The following is a 17,556-nucleotide window of genomic DNA, read 5'->3' on the forward strand; positions in this document are numbered from 1 at the left end:
TCTTATTATCTCTGTTAATAATGTAGCACTTCTCTGATTTGGGCTGTTAATGGTTCCTTCCATTCTGCTTTCCTAGTTGTGTGAAGAACTCTTTGAGAAGATCAATGACAACTGCAATGAAGAGATGTCGTACTCTGTGGAGGTGAGTGTATGAGTGTAGCTGTCCTTGACTTTTTTGTATTCCTGTCCCTCCATTCCTTTCAGATCTACCCCGTCTGTGTTTTTTTAAAGACAGGGTCTCTCAATGCAGTCCTAGTCTTAATGAACCTAGAACTCACTCTGTAGGCCAGGCTGGCCTCAAACTCATAGAGGTCTGCCTGTTTCTGTCTCCTGAGTATGTGCTACCATTTCTAGCCTCCCTTTATTATCTGTTAAAAATATTCATTTAATGCTGGGTGGTGGGTGGCCTTTAATCCAGCACTGGTGAGGCAGCAGCAGGTGGATCTCTGAGGTCAAGGGCTGCCTGATCTACAGATCGAGATCCAGGGCAGTCAGGATTACACAGAACAACCCTGTCTTGAACAATAAACACAATAATTGGTTTAATTAATTTAGTGTGTTTTGTACACAAGTATGCAATCAAGCGCCATGATGCAGGAATGGAACTTGCCAAAGTTGATTCTTTCCTTCCACTGTGTGGATCCCAAGGATTGAACTCAGGTTGTCAGGCTTGGTTGAAAGAACCTTAGCTGCTGAGCCATCTCACTGGGCCCCCCATTGCTTCCCCCCCCCTCTCTCCCCCTCCCCCTCCCTCCCTGCCTCCCTCCCTGCCTCCCTCCCTGCCTCCTTCCCTCCCTCCTCCTCCCCTTCCTGTTCTCATGTCATCCTGCCCCCTCTTCCTTTATGTTCCCTGAACCTTAGATGGGGTTAACACCTATGTTCATTTGGGTCTGAATGTTCCACAGTTGCTTATTATCAACACATTGACAAAGTTCAGACTTGAGTGCAAGTTCATTTGGCTGATGTTTGAAACCAACATGTTGGTTTACTACTTTTCTGTGAGGAATAGCTACTCATATTTGCAAGACTTAGCATCTTATTTTTTTGTTGAAATCATGATCCTGATGATTTGGTGAACAAAGGATTAGAGGAAAGGGAACCAACTAGATAATTACAGCATGATTTATTCATCACCATGACGAGTATGTCTTGCTGATAGAATAAGAATTCATGAAGTATGTTCTGATCTTCATAAGCCATTGTCATTTACAAATCCTCACTCCTTCTAGTGGATGCATTGTCTGTAGTTAACAACACTGTAAAGGAGCCAAGAGTGGTATGAACGTGGGATCCAGCTCTGAGCATGCAGGGATAGGCTGTCCTTTCCCTGCTGCCTCTCGCCAACAAGCTTCATGCCAGTGAGAGACTCCATCTCAAAAAACAAACAAACAAAAAAAAACTAATGGCCTCCGAAGGACACCCATGATAAAATTTATCTCTAGCCTTCACACGCATGTGCATGTGTGTGCCCACATGAACATACACCCACCACCACCAGCTAATGAATTAGTCATTGGTCTCTTTTGTTTTCTGTGTCTGTCTCTGTCTGAATATTTTTGAGTTTTTTTTTTGGTTTTAGGATTCCTATTTTTTTGAGATAGGGTTTCTCTGTATTTTAATACTGATCAAAATATTAATTTCCAGGCTCTTAGCATAACCTCACTTTAAGCCTCAAAACTGACAGTAACATTTCTTTTTCATTTTTTACTTACTTCATATTACATTCCAACCACATTTTTAAAATGTCAGTAAAGCTGGGTGAGATGGTACATTCCTGTAATCTCAGCATTTGGAAGGCTGAGGCAGGAGGATTGCAAGTTTGAGGCCCAGTTTAGCTACAAGATCCTGCTTTAAAGCTGGGGGGAGGCCATGGGTCCTGCGGCTAGGGCACTCATAAAGTTCTACTAGAAATACATGTTACATGTTGCGCCTAAGACAATACTGTTAGAATAACAGACCCAGTAATATGGTGTTCTGACTTATAATTGTGCAGCTTTTTATAACTTTTGTCTTTTTTTTTTTCTTTTTGAGACAAGATTCGTCTGTATTGTTTTGGAGGCTGTCCTGGGACTCACTCTGTAGACCAGGCTGGCCTCGAACTCACAGAGATTCACCTGTCTCTGCCTCCCAAGTGCTGGGATTAAAGGTGTGTGACACCAATGCCCGTCAACTTTTGTCTTTTTTAAATTAGACAGGATCTCTTTTTTTAGTTCAGGCTGACCATGAATGCATGATCCTTTTGTCTCTTCCTCCTACATACTGAGTCTTCAGGTCTGGATCATCTGCTTAGCTTTGAAAAAGTATCTAATGTGTATACATCTTTTCCAGATCCTTTAATTTACTTTAATAAAATGTTCTTAGGTGAGCTATATGGAAATTTACTGTGAGAGAGTACGAGATTTGCTGAATCCCAAAAACAAGGGTAATTTGCGTGTTCGTGAACACCCGCTTCTTGGACCCTATGTGGAGGATCTGTCCAAGCTGGCAGTCACTTCGTACACTGATATTGCTGACCTCATGGATGCTGGGAACAAAGCCAGGTATGGTAGCAAATAGACTAATGACTGAGTCCTTTGTCATATTTTGAGGTCCTTTTTTCCAGTGTAAGGACAAAAGCTGTGTTTGCAGCTATGAACGTTGCTTTAATTGTAGAGTCCTTTGAGTCTTTGGCTGTGCTGAAGAGGTATATGCTTCAGCATATTAAGTAGCTGTCTTTCATTAAAATGATGATTGTTAAAACAGGTCAGAGCCTTTGTTGAGTTAACTCTTAGGTATTAAGTCATGGTAACATGTTAGCTGTAATGTCTAGATGAGGCTGTAATTAATTCTGGAATAAATGAGCACCTAATGTAGAATAAAAATTAGATGCTCTAGTGATTACTAAAGGGATAGCTGGAGTATGAAAAGTGATTCTGATGGGTGCCTTTTGAGATGTGGGCTAACTTGATGAGCTCACAAATAAGGCAGAGTTCAGAGCAGTTGCATAAGTAGGTTTAAGGCTGTTGTTTGTGATTGTTATGTGTGGCTCTATAGAGCCTGCTATCCATTTTAACTCTCAAGGAAGAATTCTCTTGTCAAACCATCACCTTTGTGTTTATTTAGGACGGTGGCAGCTACCAACATGAATGAAACAAGTAGCCGTTCCCACGCTGTGTTTACCATTGTTTTCACCCAGAAGAAACATGATACTGAGACTAACCTTTCCACTGAAAAGGTAGGAGAACTTTTGATCTCTTGTCGTGAAGAGATTTTGTGGAGAAAATTTTGAGAAATCCCTTTTATGCTACTACCCTCTGCATTTTTTGGACAGGATAAGTGTTGTTCTTTTACTTTCTAGAGGTGGTTTTTAATTTCTACTTACCATTTACCCCACACCAGTTTTTAGTGTAGGTCTTAATGGAACTGAAAGATAGAAAACACAGTTAAAAATAATTAAAAACTTCGAGTCCAATGGTTTACTTTATTCAAGATAGTTAAGCAGTTCTTTCTGGGGAGAAAAGACTTTCTTCTAGACAGGACAACAATAATGTTCATTGATAAAGTTATTGCAGTGATGTCTTCAGGTGATTAGGCATGCATACTATGCTTCATACCTTTGCTTGTTTGTTGATCTCTATTCCTGAGAACCTGCTACTCAGTGCCTACTACATGGTGGCAGACACTCTACTACTGAGCTGTTCCTAGCCCCTTGTTTTCCTTTGTAGTTGTCTGTTTTGTTTCTCTGGTCCTGAGGACTGATGCCCATCAAGCATATAAGGCAAGCTCTCCTGAGCCACCACTGATTTTTAATTTCTCATTATGCTAGTGGTTTAATACTGTAGAGCTTGGAATGAAATGGCTTACACTGAGTCATAGCTTTGTTACATCTTAACAGAGCAAGCTACCTTAACCTCCTTATGCCTCTGGTTTCTCCTCTGTAACAACTTCAGAGGGTTGTTAAAAGGATTAAGTATTAACATAGGTTAAGTGAATATAATAGTATCTAGCTCCAAGTAGCCATTCAGTATTTGTTAATTTTGTTGTTATAATAAATAAACATATATATGATGATACTACTTAAGCTCTTACGTGGCATTTGGCTGTATTCTTTTTGTTTGGGGGTGGGGTAAGTAGGGTGCTAGGAATTGAACATAGAGCTCACTCATGTTAAATAAGTGCTCCACCCCTGTGCTGTATTCTAGATTTATTGTACTGGGACTTACACAGGATTCTCTGCCCTTTGCCCTAAAAGTGAAAGCCTTCTGATAGTGTTGTCACTAAAAACAGGAGTCATTTTATGCTTAGTGACTGATGTTTGTTTCAGCTAATTAGATCCAGGGTCTTTTGTGTCCAAACAAGTGTTTTGCTGTTGAGCTGCACCTCAGCCCAGCAGCTTCTAAATAATCTCTCCTATATAATTTTGTCTAAACTGTCCTGAGAGTTTTTGAACAATTTTCTTGAGGTATTATAAAGATGTGTAATAACCTACACACATTGAAAATATAAGTTTTAACCTCCTTTATGTTTCTGTTTTTTGAGACTGGCTGTGTAGCCTGACTGTCTTGGAACTCGCTCTGTAGACCAGGCGACCCTTACAGAGAACCACCTGCCCCTGCCTCCTGAGTTCTGGGGTTAAAGGTGTGAGCTACCCCTGCCTGACAAATTTGACCACTTTTGATAAATGCTTATATATGTGAAATAGTCAGTATGCTGAGAATTTCTGTTACTCTACAAAGTTGCATCATGACTTTATGGTGTTTCTCTGTCCCCTCTTCAACATCATCCAGGCAGCTCTCAAAGTGCTTTTGTCAGTATAGATTAGTCTTTATTTAGTATAGTTTATGTATGTGATTTTTGCCAAATTTCTTTTGCTTATAATGATTTTGAGGTTCATTTGTGTTACTGTGTTGATAGTTGGTTCCTTTTCATTGCTGAAAAATATTTCATTATTTAATTCATTATTTAATTCAACTGACCGTAGGAACATTTGTGTACATGTATGTGGGGATTCGTTTTTTGTTTTTCTGAGCACTTGTTTTATTCTTTAGTCCAGTTTGACCTTGAACTCACTCAGCTCCATGAGCCTCTTGCTTCAGCCTCAACCTGTTGGGATTACAGGTTACAGACACCACGCACAGCTGCAAATTTGATTTTCTTATTTATATTGGCAAATTCTTAATAGTAGAACTGAATCTTGTGTCAGTGTGTGTTTAGCTTCTGGTTTGGGTTTTTTTTTATTTATTTGTTTTTGTCTTTTGAAGAAGAGTCTTCTACTACATAGTCCTGACTGCCCTGGAACTTGCCATGTAGATCAGGCTGGCCTTGAACTCACAGAGATCTGCCTGACTCTGCCTCCTGTGTGCTAGGATTAAAGGTGTACTTAGCTTCTTAAGAAATGGCTAAACAGTTTTCAGAATAATTATTGCCACTAGAAGTTTATGAGACCTCCAGTTATTCAATGTTCCATGTTTCATATTTCATATGCCAATTTAATAGATTTTGTGGTGTGTGTGTGTGCACGTGTGCACGCGCGTGCACATATAGAGGTCAATGTGTGTTAAGACATACCTCAGTCTGTGTCTCTGGCTAGCTTGGAACTCACTGTGGAGACCAAACTGGCCTGGGATTCATAGAAATTCACCTGTCTCTGCTTCCTGGGTAGAAGGACTACTCCTGTTTTTGTTGTTAAGTCTTGAATTTGGTGTCACTGTATAGAGCAAACTGTCTGAGCTTGTGGATAATCCTTCTGCCTTTGCCTCTGTCTTCTGATTATGGGGATCACAAGCATGTACTACCAAACCTTATTTTTCATTTCTATATTACTGTTCTTTACTTAGGTCAGTAAAATCAGCTTGGTGGATCTAGCAGGAAGTGAACGAGCTGATTCAACTGGTGCCAAAGGAACTCGATTGAAGGTATTTATTCTAGCAAAATGGTCTAGTCAGTCAGTGTTTGTAACATGGATTTATAAACCGGCTGTGGGCCAAATCTAGTTACTGCCTAGTTTTACAAATAAAATTCTTTTGAGAGATAACTGTAACTTTGAATTTATATATTGTTTATGGTGGTATTTACTATTTTTGATACAGGCTGGCCTTGAACCTAATATATAGCTAGGATGAGCCTGAACTCTCTGATCTTCTGCTTCCATCGAGTGCTTAGATTATAGGTGTGCACCACCATGTCTCGTTTATGTAGTGCTAGAGATACGACCTGGTGCTTTGTGTGTGTTAGTCAAGCACACTACCAATTGAACCATATCCCTAGTCCTCTGTGATTGTTTTTATGCTGCAGTGGCAGAATTGCACCATGTACTATGTGACCTACAAAACCCAGTTTTTTAATTTATTTTTTAATGAAAAAATCCTAATTATTAATCTATATTTCAATGAAATGGTAAGCTAAGACAACAAAATAATTAGGGAAGAGCTTATGATTAAGAGTGAGAGTTGTATTGTATTTTGAGAAATGAGCAAAATTTGCCTAGGTGGAAAAGACAGTATACTGGGAATAGGATGTATAAGATACAGATGTAAGAACAAGTGTGGACTTTGACAGAGATACAGTTTAATAAGGACAGGCCTTTCATGTTGGTGAGTTGTGAGAGGAAGGCTTGCTTCTGTAAGATTTTGTGCCAGGCAGTGTTGGCGCATACCTTTAGTCCCTGTACTCAGGAAACAGAAGCAGGTGAATCTCAGTGAGTTCGAGGCTAGCCTGGTCTACAGAGTGAGTTCCAGGACCGACTCCAAAGCTACAGAGGGTTTCGGGAAAAAAAAAACCAACAACCCCCCCCCCAAAAGATTTTGCAGCAAAAGTATCTCAAAGGCAGAGAGGTTTGGGAGTGGGTGTGTAGTCTCAGCACATTACCAAGTGAGCAGAGGAAAGACCAAAGGCTACACACAGGTGTCTATAGAACTTGATCCTTAAAGAAACAGATATGAGGGGCTAAGGAGACAGGTGGGGGGAGGGTGGACAGGAGAAGCAGATATGCTTAGCTTATAGCAATATGTGGTATGCAGTAGTAGAAATTCTCTGATGTAATTCTTTCATGTTTGATGTTTCTTTTAGGAAGGTGCAAATATTAATAAGTCTCTTACAACTTTGGGCAAAGTCATTTCAGCCTTGGCCGAGGTGGTGAGTTTTCCATTCACTCTAAGAGGAGATGTCTGCTCAGCAAGTGAACTTGATAACGCTTAGGCTTCTTTATGAAGGTGGTTCTGGTTTTGGCCTTTCTATGTGGTTTTTAAATTTTTTTCAGGTAGGACTAATAATATAGCTTTGTACCTAAAGTAGAATGAAAACAACTGTAACTATGCAAAGCTAGAGCAAAGATATAAAACTTGATTAATTTTTTGAGCCTTATTTCATACCTCACAATAACCAAATATAGCTTTGGAGTAGTTTGAATGATGTGACTTAGGATAATGATTTTAATTTAGAGACTAGTAATACACATATTTTTAAATATAGTCATATATCAATTAATTTGATGAATGCATTCTTAAAACTATGACATTAGATGATTTTATCTTGTAGTAAGTAGAAAGAATATAATAAAATAATATATAGGTATGTCTCAACCACCAAATTGAACATAATTATATATACTTGAATGTTCTATATGACTGGCAATATAGTTTGTTTCCACCAACATTTCTACAAACAATGCATTGTGCAACCACCTGATGATAGCAACAACATTGTAATTTTTCAATTCCATTATAATCTTAACAGACCACCATTGTCTCTGCAGTGCATATGTAAATTAAAAAGTCTTTATTTTTACAGCATTGACACAGTAAAGCTAAAGCATATTTTGCGTAGTTTTTATTATTCAGTTAAAAAACCCAAAGCAGTTCTTGTATGCACTGATTTATATTAAAGGATCATTTAAATCACTTCGATTTGAATCTCTCCTTGTCTCTAGAAAGTACTCTGATTTCCATTTATTACAGAGGCTCATCCTGTATTCTTTTTTCTCCTTTAAATGCTTTCATTGGTAGGATAACTGCACCAGCAAGGTATGGCGAGGATTGGTCATTCTGAAGTAGCTAAATGATCACTTCTGTGCTTTTCACATTTTTAGAGGATAGACAGGGCGTAAGTTAGATACAACCTTCAGAAAGGGCTTGTTGCTTTTTTTTTTTTTTTTCTGGTGCTGGGATTTAGAAGGATTGCTTAGGGTTAGCTGTGAATCAGGAGACTTCACACCTGGAGAAGAAATGGAAGCTTTTACATTGTGTCGTGGTGTCTCCCCCAGAGATCTGTAAGAGTGTCTCTTAATAGCTCTGTAAACTGCTCAGAAGAGAGTGCATTGCATTTCCTTGTGGTTCTATTCTAAAGCATAGCAAACAAACTAAAACAATATTATGTATTATTAATATATATATATATATATATATATATAATCTATCCTGTTTTATCTTACTTGTTTCCCACCATAGAAGCTTATGAGTAATTTAAAACATTTTTTCCATTATTTGGTTAATCAATTTAAACTTTTAAAAAACATTTTTTAAAGTATTTTCTTTATTTTTATTGTATGTGTACCAGTGTTTACCTGTAGATATATGTGACCACATACATGCCTGGTGCCTGTGGAAGCCAGAAGAGAGCATGGGATTTCCTGGAAAAAAATTTCTTTTAAGCTTTTTGTTTCTTTATTATGTATATAGTGTTCTCCCTGCAGGCCAGAAGAGGGCACCAGATCTCATTATGGTGTGAGCCACCATGTGGTTTCTGGGAATTGAACTCAGGACCTCTGGAAGAGCAGCCAGTGCTCTTAACCTCTGAGTCTTCTCTCCAGCCCCCAGTTAGCTGAAGCTAGAAAACATTCTTTGTATCTTTCTTTACCCAATAGTATATATTTTTCCTCTTCCTTATATTTCTGTACAAATACTCTAAATTATTTGTTAATTCTTCTGCACAAAAAATATTTAGAGAATCTACTAGTTAAGAATTTTATGAGATAAGGTCAGAGTAGAAGCAGTATTTACATGAAAACATTTAGTATTCAAATGTTTAATTTGGTTTTTCTACTTTTAGGGTCTTGCTTTAAAAGATTTTCTTTATTATTGTTGTGGGGGTGGCATGTGCTATGTATGGTACGTGTGCAGATGTGTGAGGACAACTTTTGGGAGTCAACTGCCTCCTTTTGGGAACCAAACTTGGTGTTACCTAGTGTTTCAAGTCTTGAGCCATCTCATTGGTTATGTTGTTTTTTGACTCCTTGACCAAGATATGTGTGCTTGAAGTGCTTATAAGTGAAATAATGGGTTTGTTTTTAAATATTAGCAGGTATAGTGATGTGGGTAGGATATTAGGTAATAGTAATATATTGTTAAATTTACTTAAGTTGTTCCTTATAAACTGCCTATCTGCTGAAGTATTTAGACCTGCAATTTACTCAAGTGGTTTGTGTGATGCCAAAATAATAATGGCTAAAGCTACGTAGTAAGTCTACCATGTACATTGTAATACTACTTCTTTGACTTTTGTGTTATGGAAATTTAAAAATGAAATGTTAAAAGAAATTATTTTGCGTGTGCTTTTTAAAGAATTGAGTTGTGAGTAAAACATTTCATTCATGACGGAATTCCATTACTGTTTGGTTATTTCAGAATTTGAGACTGATATGCTTTTCATGTGAATTTTCCCCTATATTATTGCTAAAGTTATTCCCTTCTCTTTAATAGAGTAAAAAGAAGAAGAAAACTGATTTTATTCCCTACAGAGATTCTGTTCTTACTTGGCTTCTTCGAGAAAATCTAGGTATGTTGACCACTAGTCCTAATGATGGTCTGTTAGGGCTCATTATCCCCGTCTGCTTTGGAGGAGAATCATCACTTGGTGTTCATAGTAACTCACTTGAGTGCATCTTGTCTTTTTCTGGCTTTGCTTTTGATTTTCCCTGGTTGGACTCACTTCAGGAAACAAACTGAGGAGCAGTTACTGTCTCCTGTACTCCGTACAGCTACTTAAAATGTTGTTCCTTCTTCAGAGCCCACTGCCCCTGCCAAGGCTTATTTATTTTATGTGCTTGTTTGCCTGCCTGTAGATGTGTACACTGTGTGTGTGCCTGGTGCTTGCAGAGTTTATAAGGTAGCACTGGATCCCCTGACACCAAACCCTCTTTTCTGCCAAAGCAGTTAGCACTCTTAGCCACTGAACCCTCTCTGCAGCCCTTCCTCAGGGTACTTGGAAGCTCCTACTCCTTTGCATTTTACATAGCCAAGAGCATGCCACAGTCTTCTTCCTTACTATGGATGCTTTTGACCTTTCCGCCTTTCTCCTCACTCCTTGCTCCTCCTCCTCAAGAAAAAGCAGCCAATCAACTTTCCCATCACTGAGGGCAGTTTTCATAGAGTGGTTGAGACCTTCATTAGAGGGTTGTTTGTTTAAGATAGGCTGGCATTGAACTCCTGACACCGCCTCCTGTGTAGGAATTATAGGCATGTGCTACCACACCTGGCTAGCATGGCTTTAAGGGAAAGTAGGACTTGAACTGAACAGGAGATTCGGGAAGCTGAATGTGAGTGGAGCAGTGCATAACATGGGGACATCTAAGAAAGGTTTTGGGTTCCAGGCTTGGTGGCACACAGCTGTAATTCCAGCACTTAGGAAAGGAAGGCAGAAAGATTGTTGGCTCAAGCCAGCAAGGCTACATGATACATGAGACCTTGTCAGGACAAACAAAGAAATGAAAATTTTGTTGGCTTTTGATTAAACCTTAAGGTCTGTTCTCAGCTTTAACACAGTAAATAAAATTCTTTTATTTTTATTTTTTTTATTTATTTTGGTTTTTTCAAGTCAGGGTTTCTCTGTATTGTTTTGTAGGCTGTCCTGGAACTTGCTCTGTAGATCAGGCTGACCTCGAACTCACAGAGATCCACCTGCCCCTGCCTCCCGAGTGGGATTAAAGGCGTGTGCCACCAATGCCCAGCAAAATTCTCCTTTTAAAAAGGAGTGAAATTTGAGATACTTAATTCCTTTTCCTAGGTGGCAACTCTCGAACGGCAATGGTTGCTGCTCTGAGCCCAGCAGACATCAACTATGATGAAACTTTGAGCACCCTGAGGTACTGTGCTTTGGTCTCAGTGGCTGATTAGTGTTGTCTGCCATGGATCTTCTTACATGTTGAGGGCTGTCATGTGACCTTTTTCTCATAATGAGGGGAAAATGATTTTAGTTATAATGGAGTTTACTTCTCTGGCTTCCAGATTCATTGGGATAAGTAAGAGCTTTTTTTACAGGCAACATGTTCAAATTACTTGATTGAGTTATTGGATAGTTTTAGATAAGAAACATTTCTTATACTGTTTATTTCTGTCCTTTTATGTACAGTCTATAGATCTGTTCAAGTTGTAAAAAATAATGCAATTATTAGTACATGTAACACTGAAAACGTGCCAGCAAAATACTCACTGAATTTTTACATGTGGAATATTTTAATCTGAAACTGTCTTCCCTACTCCCATTTAAGATATTGTTAATAGAGCAGAAGAACACTACATAGGCTGGCAGACTGGGTGTGAGTCCTCTCTGGTATTTATTTCTGTTGTGATCTTAGCCAAATCCTCTGAGCCTGTGTCCTTTCTGTGAAGTTCTAGGAAGCCTCATACAAATAACTTATTTATCAAGGTTCTTCAAATGTTTGCTTTAGAGGCAACTGATATGTTTTTTATGAGAAGTACAGCCTCTGAGAAATGACACAGATGCATTTTCTTTCTGTATCTAGATATGCAGATCGTGCAAAGCAAATTAAATGCAATGCTGTTATCAACGAGGACCCTAATGCCAAGCTGGTTCGGGAGCTGAAGGAGGAAGTGACCAGACTGAAGGATCTTCTTCGTGCTCAGGGGCTGGGAGATATTATTGATAGTAAGTGAATAAGGGTCATACAGACTCTTACTTTCCTCTCCAGATTCTTATACTTAAAACAAGCTTAGGGCTGGGTGTAGTGTGCACTCAGGAGGCAGAGGCAGGCTGATCTCTGTGAGTTCAAGGTCAGCCAGGTCTATCTGCTGAATTGTAGGCCAGCCAGAACTGCACAGTGAGACCCTACCTCGAATAAATAAGTAAATAAAATAAGCTTAGATTTTAGAGATTTGATGAAACTAAATGGTAGTAAAAATGGTTTTTACAAGCTTCTTTTCTTAAAAATGCCAGTGAAATGAAATAATCTCAAATTTTCTTTATGTAGAATGTGCCCCCAAATCCCAGACTTTTTAATGTTAAATTTACTCTGAAAAAAGATTAACTACTTAATAAAAATATTACTTGGAAGCTCTTGTTTCCTGGTTTAGTGCAGTAGTAATAATGCATGTGTAAGAATTCACCATTCTGCTGGGTGTTGGTGGCGCACGCCTTTAATCCCAGCACTTGGGAGGCAGAGGCAGGTGGATTTCTGTGAGTTCGAGACCAGCCTGGTCTACAGAGCGGATTCCAGGACAGCCTACAAAACAACACAGAGAAAACCTGTCTTGAGTAACAAACAAACAAACAAACCAAAACAAAAAAAGAATTCACCATTCCAGTCTACTTTCAGATGAGATTTACTTTTGAATAACTCTTGTTCTCTATGGAAAAGTGAAGAGGAAACGTCTAATTCTTGTCAAGTTCAAGAACTAGACTTCCAGGAAGTACTGTTGTACAGCGTGCTTTTAAAATCTTAGTAATCTCTCTGTATAGCGTGTAGTTCAACTTTTTCTAAGTTCTGGTTGACCATTATTACCTAGCATGTGTAAGGCTCTGGTTTTAACCTCAGCACTTAAAAAAAAAGTTCTTGCCATAAAATAGTCTTCAGATAGAATATGGGTTTATTTAGTAAAGCATATTTTTATTTGTAATGTAAAATATAATACTTTGGAATACTAGCAGGTTTCAAACCTCCAACTTACTGCTTATTGATTAGAGTCTGGATTTTAATTAATAGAATTTGTGAAATGATAATATATATTACTGAATTTTCATTTTTTTAGCTTCCCAAATGCCAAATCCCACTCTACGTCACTACTAAATCTGAACTTTGACCCTTCTTGTATTTTCCCTCTTGCTTATCTTTAGTTGACCCATTGATCGATGATTACTCTGGAAGTGGAGGCAAATGTGTGTATACATGTATTGGTTATTTCCTGTACGCTGACGTGCTGATTGGCCTTTGCTGGGTCAGCCTTACAATGAGCTTTGCATGCCAGCAGTCCTAACAGGGAAATCCCAGACAGAGTGTGATGTAAAGTCAAATTCTCTTGTTTTTACCCTTCTCCATTTAGAAATAACAGTGAGTTTTAGTTTATGCCTTGACTGAAGTTGAGAGGTATAGGAATTTGAGTCTTCCATTCAGTCTTCAGTTTCTGTCCATATAATTAAATCAAATTCAAAATCACAGTTGATAAGGCTAGTGATGATAGCAGCTCACATTTATTGAATGTTTATAATATACCTGCCCTGTTCTAGGCACCATAATATATTATCTCTTATTCCTGTTATTGGTAAAATCACTTTATGCCCATTTTGCTAAAGCCAGGAGTGGTTCCTTTTCTGAGGTTCCGTGGCTTCTCGTGGTTAGGTCAGGCAGTTTAATTCAGGCTCTTGCTTTCAATCATTACTGTGCCAACACTGCCTTTTCCCTCTTGAGTTGTTTCCTCTTATGAACGGATTATTTAATAGAAAAATTCCTTTTTAATTAGCATTGTAAATGTGAGTCTTTGCATAATTACAAAAATCGTTTCCAGTTAGTCCAGCTGTCTGTAATTAAAGAGCCCTGTGCTTGTTGGGCTAGCACTTACCTGTGCCTATACTTCATTCGTTTCTGCATATCTTGGGCCTCATCCTCCTTGATCATTAGATAGACATTTTTCCTCTTTTCATAAATTACAAGTTAAAGTTTTAAAAAGATGTCTAAAGTATGTGACTTAAATGAAGACTACATACTATGAAAGATCACAAACCATATTAATACAAATGTTAAGTTGGCAAGGAAATAGCTGCCTGTGCTTTTAATATAATTCATCAAGATGTGTCAACTCTCAGTGTGGGGATTATTAGATTCTGTTGATCTGTTTATCTGTAAGAAGCCATTTCAGACAAGGGAATACATAGGAGAACCCAAATGTAGTACAGTTACTGTGCTGACTTAAGCCCAGAGGTCTGGCATGCCCAAACACATATGTGGCTCTTGGCCTGGAACGCTCTGTCTGAGATCTCCAAAGCTGAAGGGTATTGGTGTGGAGAGGATGCCTTCTCGGTCTTGCTTTTATGTTCAAGGTGCTGCCGCTGGCTTGTTGCCTATCTCTTCTCTGAGCAGCTGTGGCATTTCCTGAAAACCATGCATGACTAAGATCTAATCTTATATCCACAAAGGAGAGCTGCCTTGGCTACTCTTCAGTTTCCCTTCAGATCTACTTATTTTAATTCATTTTAGGACTTGCATGTGTTCACAGGGCCTTCTAATCTCCATCTATCCCTCTTTCCCACCTTGCTGCCATCACCTGACAGATGATTTTTGCTCCAGTTCCTGTTTGCCTTTTAAAACATGCCTCTTTGCTTGTATCCCTATGTTCTATATTTGCAGATGGTAGTTTTCAAACTGTCTTGAAGCAACTACTACAGCCTTTAAGGGGCTTCAAGAACTGGCTTTCATTAAACAGTAAATATTAGTAAACCCAAAGAGTGACTATTTTTCCTAACTGCTTCTGTTGCCTCATATCCTTTAAGGAAAATCTAGTTTTGATATGAATTCAAGTAATGTAGATTCTCAGATTGAAAAATGAGGGTCAACAAGATGACTCAGTGTATAAAAGTGCTTGCTTCTAAGCCTGAGTACCTGATTTAGATCCCCGCTACCATGTTGCGGAAGGAGAGAACTGACTCTCACAAATTGTCCTCTGACCACACAGGAACATAAGCAAAACAAATAAGTGTAATAAAGAAAACTTTTAGTGTGCTGATTTTAACATAGAAATGTAAATGGATGTTGGCACCCACCTGTAATCCCAGGAGAATCAGCACTCAGAGTGGGAGGCCAGAGAGTTGGAGATTATTCTTGGCCATATAGCAAGTATGAAGTTAGACCGAACTGCATGAGACCCAATCTTCAGACAAACAAAACAAAAAGGATTGTACCAATAACAGCGGTTTCTTTGTTGTTCATTTGAGAAGGATAACTAATGAATGAAATTACCGAAAGGCAAATCATTTGAGTTTTGTTATTGGTGGACTTTTTACCAGGACCAAGTTTAAGATTATTTTCAGTTGTATTCTAGACCTTAGTGTAAACATGTAAACTTGGTTATCATATTAGAAAGGAGATTTATCAGTGGCTTATTGATTGTTCTGCGAGACATAGAAGGGTTACTTAAATTATCAAATGGTTTTTAATTTTTGTTTGCTGTGATTCATAAATGGAAAATATACTAGAACTTGTTAATTCACTAATTGTTTTTTCCTGTTGGAACAACAACAAAGTTAATACCATATTTCCTCAAAATTATTTTCATTTCTATGATTATTTTTTAAAATTTAGATTATATTTTTGGCATATTAAAATGCTGCTATGCACAGACTACTAAATGCTCAAGAGTTGCAAACTAACATTTCTTAAATTTTTGTCTGAATCCAACTAAACACTGAGCTAGGCCAATACATGATATTAATTGCTGTTTTCCCTTTCTGTTAAAGACTGCTGGAGTTTGAAAAATATACTAAAACTGTAGCTATTGAATACTTAGACTAGCAGGAAGAATTTAAGGAGTATAGCTTACATGTTTAGGAAGAACATCTTTGAAGTTCTGTTTATACCCTCCCACATTGGAAACTTCTCCTTTCCAAATTCAGAAGTGGCTGACTGCTTAGGTTCAAATATCACAGAGTGACATGTTTTAGAACTGCCATCTAGTACAGTTTCAGAGCTTGTCTTTGTGTTACAGTGTGTTAGTCTTGGCGCTTTGATGCTGTCCTTTCTCACACTGGTGTTCCTTCCTGTCTTTTTCCCTCCTCTGCTTCTCGCCTTCTCTTTTTCTACCTTCCCTTCTTTCTGTCTCCCAGATCTGAAAGACTTTCAGAACAATAAGCATAGGTACTTGCTAGCCTCTGAGAATCAACGCCCTGGCAATTTTTCCACAGCATCCATGGGGTCCCTTACTTCATCTCCATCTTCATGCTCACTTAATAGTCAGGTGGGCTTAACATCTGTGACCAGTATTCAAGAGAGGATCATGTCTACACCTGGAGGGGAGGAAGCCATTGAACGTCTAAAGGTGAGTCTGAAGATTGAATGCAAAGCACTTTATATCTTCCAGAGGGCAGAACTAGGATTGAATGAACATCGAAGAAATGTTGGCTTAGCACATGGAGATGCTAACAGTTAGAGGTACCCTGAAAATGAAATTGCGTTTTTAAGTTAATTTCTTTTTTTGTTTTATTTTGGGTTTCAATACAGGGTTTCTCTGTGTAAGAGCCCTGGCTGTCCTGGAACTCTCTCTGTAGACCAAGCTGACCTTGAACTAAGAGAAATCCAACTGCCTCTGCCTCCTGAGTGCTTGGATTAAAGGTGTGCGCCACCACTGCATGGCTAAATTAATTTCTTTTTATTAGAATGTTTGTGTTTGACTTGACCAGAGATGGAAAGATCATAAGTTAGCCATACAAAATAGCTGATGAGTAGAGACATACAATAATCTGGGGGTAACTTATAAGTCATAGTGAAGTTGCTTGTTAGAAATTTAATTTTAAAGTCAGACATGGTGACTGAGCTGTTGACATGAGCCTGTTGACCCAGCGTTCAGGAGATGGAGAAAGGAGGATAAGGTGTTCAAGGTCATCCTGGCTACATAGTAAGTTTGAGACCAGCCTAGGTGGTATGAAACCCTTCTTAAAGTAGTAATAACTTCATTTTAAATGAAATAACTAGTTGGAAATTCTGGTTTCATTGAAGATAGAATTCTCTATAGAGCCATTCTTCTGTTAGTAAAATTAGTATACAATTAACTGGAAGTTTGAACATTTGAATGGTGATATCGGGTTTATTAGGGCACATGAAATTATACCTTCTAGAAGTCCTCACACAACCCTTAGTTACAGGAGAAACAGGCTTTCTCCTCCCACCTGGGGCACCAGGGAGTCCCTGGGCTATGCAGATTGCCCACTTCATTGGTTATTTGTTGGAAGCAAATACCAGAGAAGAAGCAACTTATTTCATGTTGTGCCTTGAGGTTAGTCTACAGAGAAGTCTACAGAAAAACTGCTTGCTCACATCTTTGTAGATCAGGAAACAGAGGACAGATAATACCAGGACTTGGCTGGCTTTCTCCTTCCCTCTCTCTGTTTCAGTCTGGGATCCCAGTTTATAGGATAGGGCTGCCACATTCATGGTGGGTTTTCTCTCTCGGCTCAACTTCTCTGGCAGTACTCTCACAGACACAGTCAGACATGTATCTGATTTGAAATCCATTCTCCATCCCAACTCTGTGGATGGAGGGTTCTTTCAGCCTGTTGCTGGCTGTATCCACGTCTGTCTTGTCTCTGTAAATGTGAAAGTCAGGAGCAGTGCTTGTCCTCTTCTCTTCAGGGACTACAGCG

General features: G+C 38.6%; 1 protein-coding gene across 8 annotated transcripts in view; it reads left to right on the top strand.

Moving 5' to 3' along the window:
• Kif1b (kinesin family member 1B) overlaps positions 1-17,556 on the top strand; it is a 129,614-nt gene that overhangs the window by 36,639 nt on the left and 75,419 nt on the right. For 2 of the 8 annotated variants that reach the window (XM_005079304.4, XM_013119984.3), the window contains exons 5-15: positions 77-142; positions 2,362-2,540; positions 3,103-3,214; positions 5,817-5,894; positions 7,048-7,113; positions 7,983-8,000; positions 9,675-9,750; positions 10,978-11,056; positions 11,717-11,859; positions 13,045-13,086; positions 16,024-16,235. In XM_005079304.4, the coding sequence (XP_005079361.1) occupies positions 77-142; positions 2,362-2,540; positions 3,103-3,214; positions 5,817-5,894; positions 7,048-7,113; positions 7,983-8,000; positions 9,675-9,750; positions 10,978-11,056; positions 11,717-11,859; positions 13,045-13,086; positions 16,024-16,235 (1,071 nt within the window). The remainder of the gene's footprint in view (positions 1-76; positions 143-2,361; positions 2,541-3,102; positions 3,215-5,816; positions 5,895-7,047; positions 7,114-7,982; positions 8,001-9,674; positions 9,751-10,977; positions 11,057-11,716; positions 11,860-13,044; positions 13,087-16,023; positions 16,236-17,556) is intronic. The other 6 variants (XM_005079305.4, XM_005079306.4, XM_013119982.3 and 3 more) reach the window with 5 other exon arrangements.

Source organism: Mesocricetus auratus, unplaced genomic scaffold (assembly GCF_017639785.1).
Source record: "Mesocricetus auratus isolate SY011 unplaced genomic scaffold, BCM_Maur_2.0 Super-Scaffold_100042, whole genome shotgun sequence".
NCBI classification, from domain to species: Eukaryota; Metazoa; Chordata; class Mammalia; order Rodentia; family Cricetidae; genus Mesocricetus; species Mesocricetus auratus.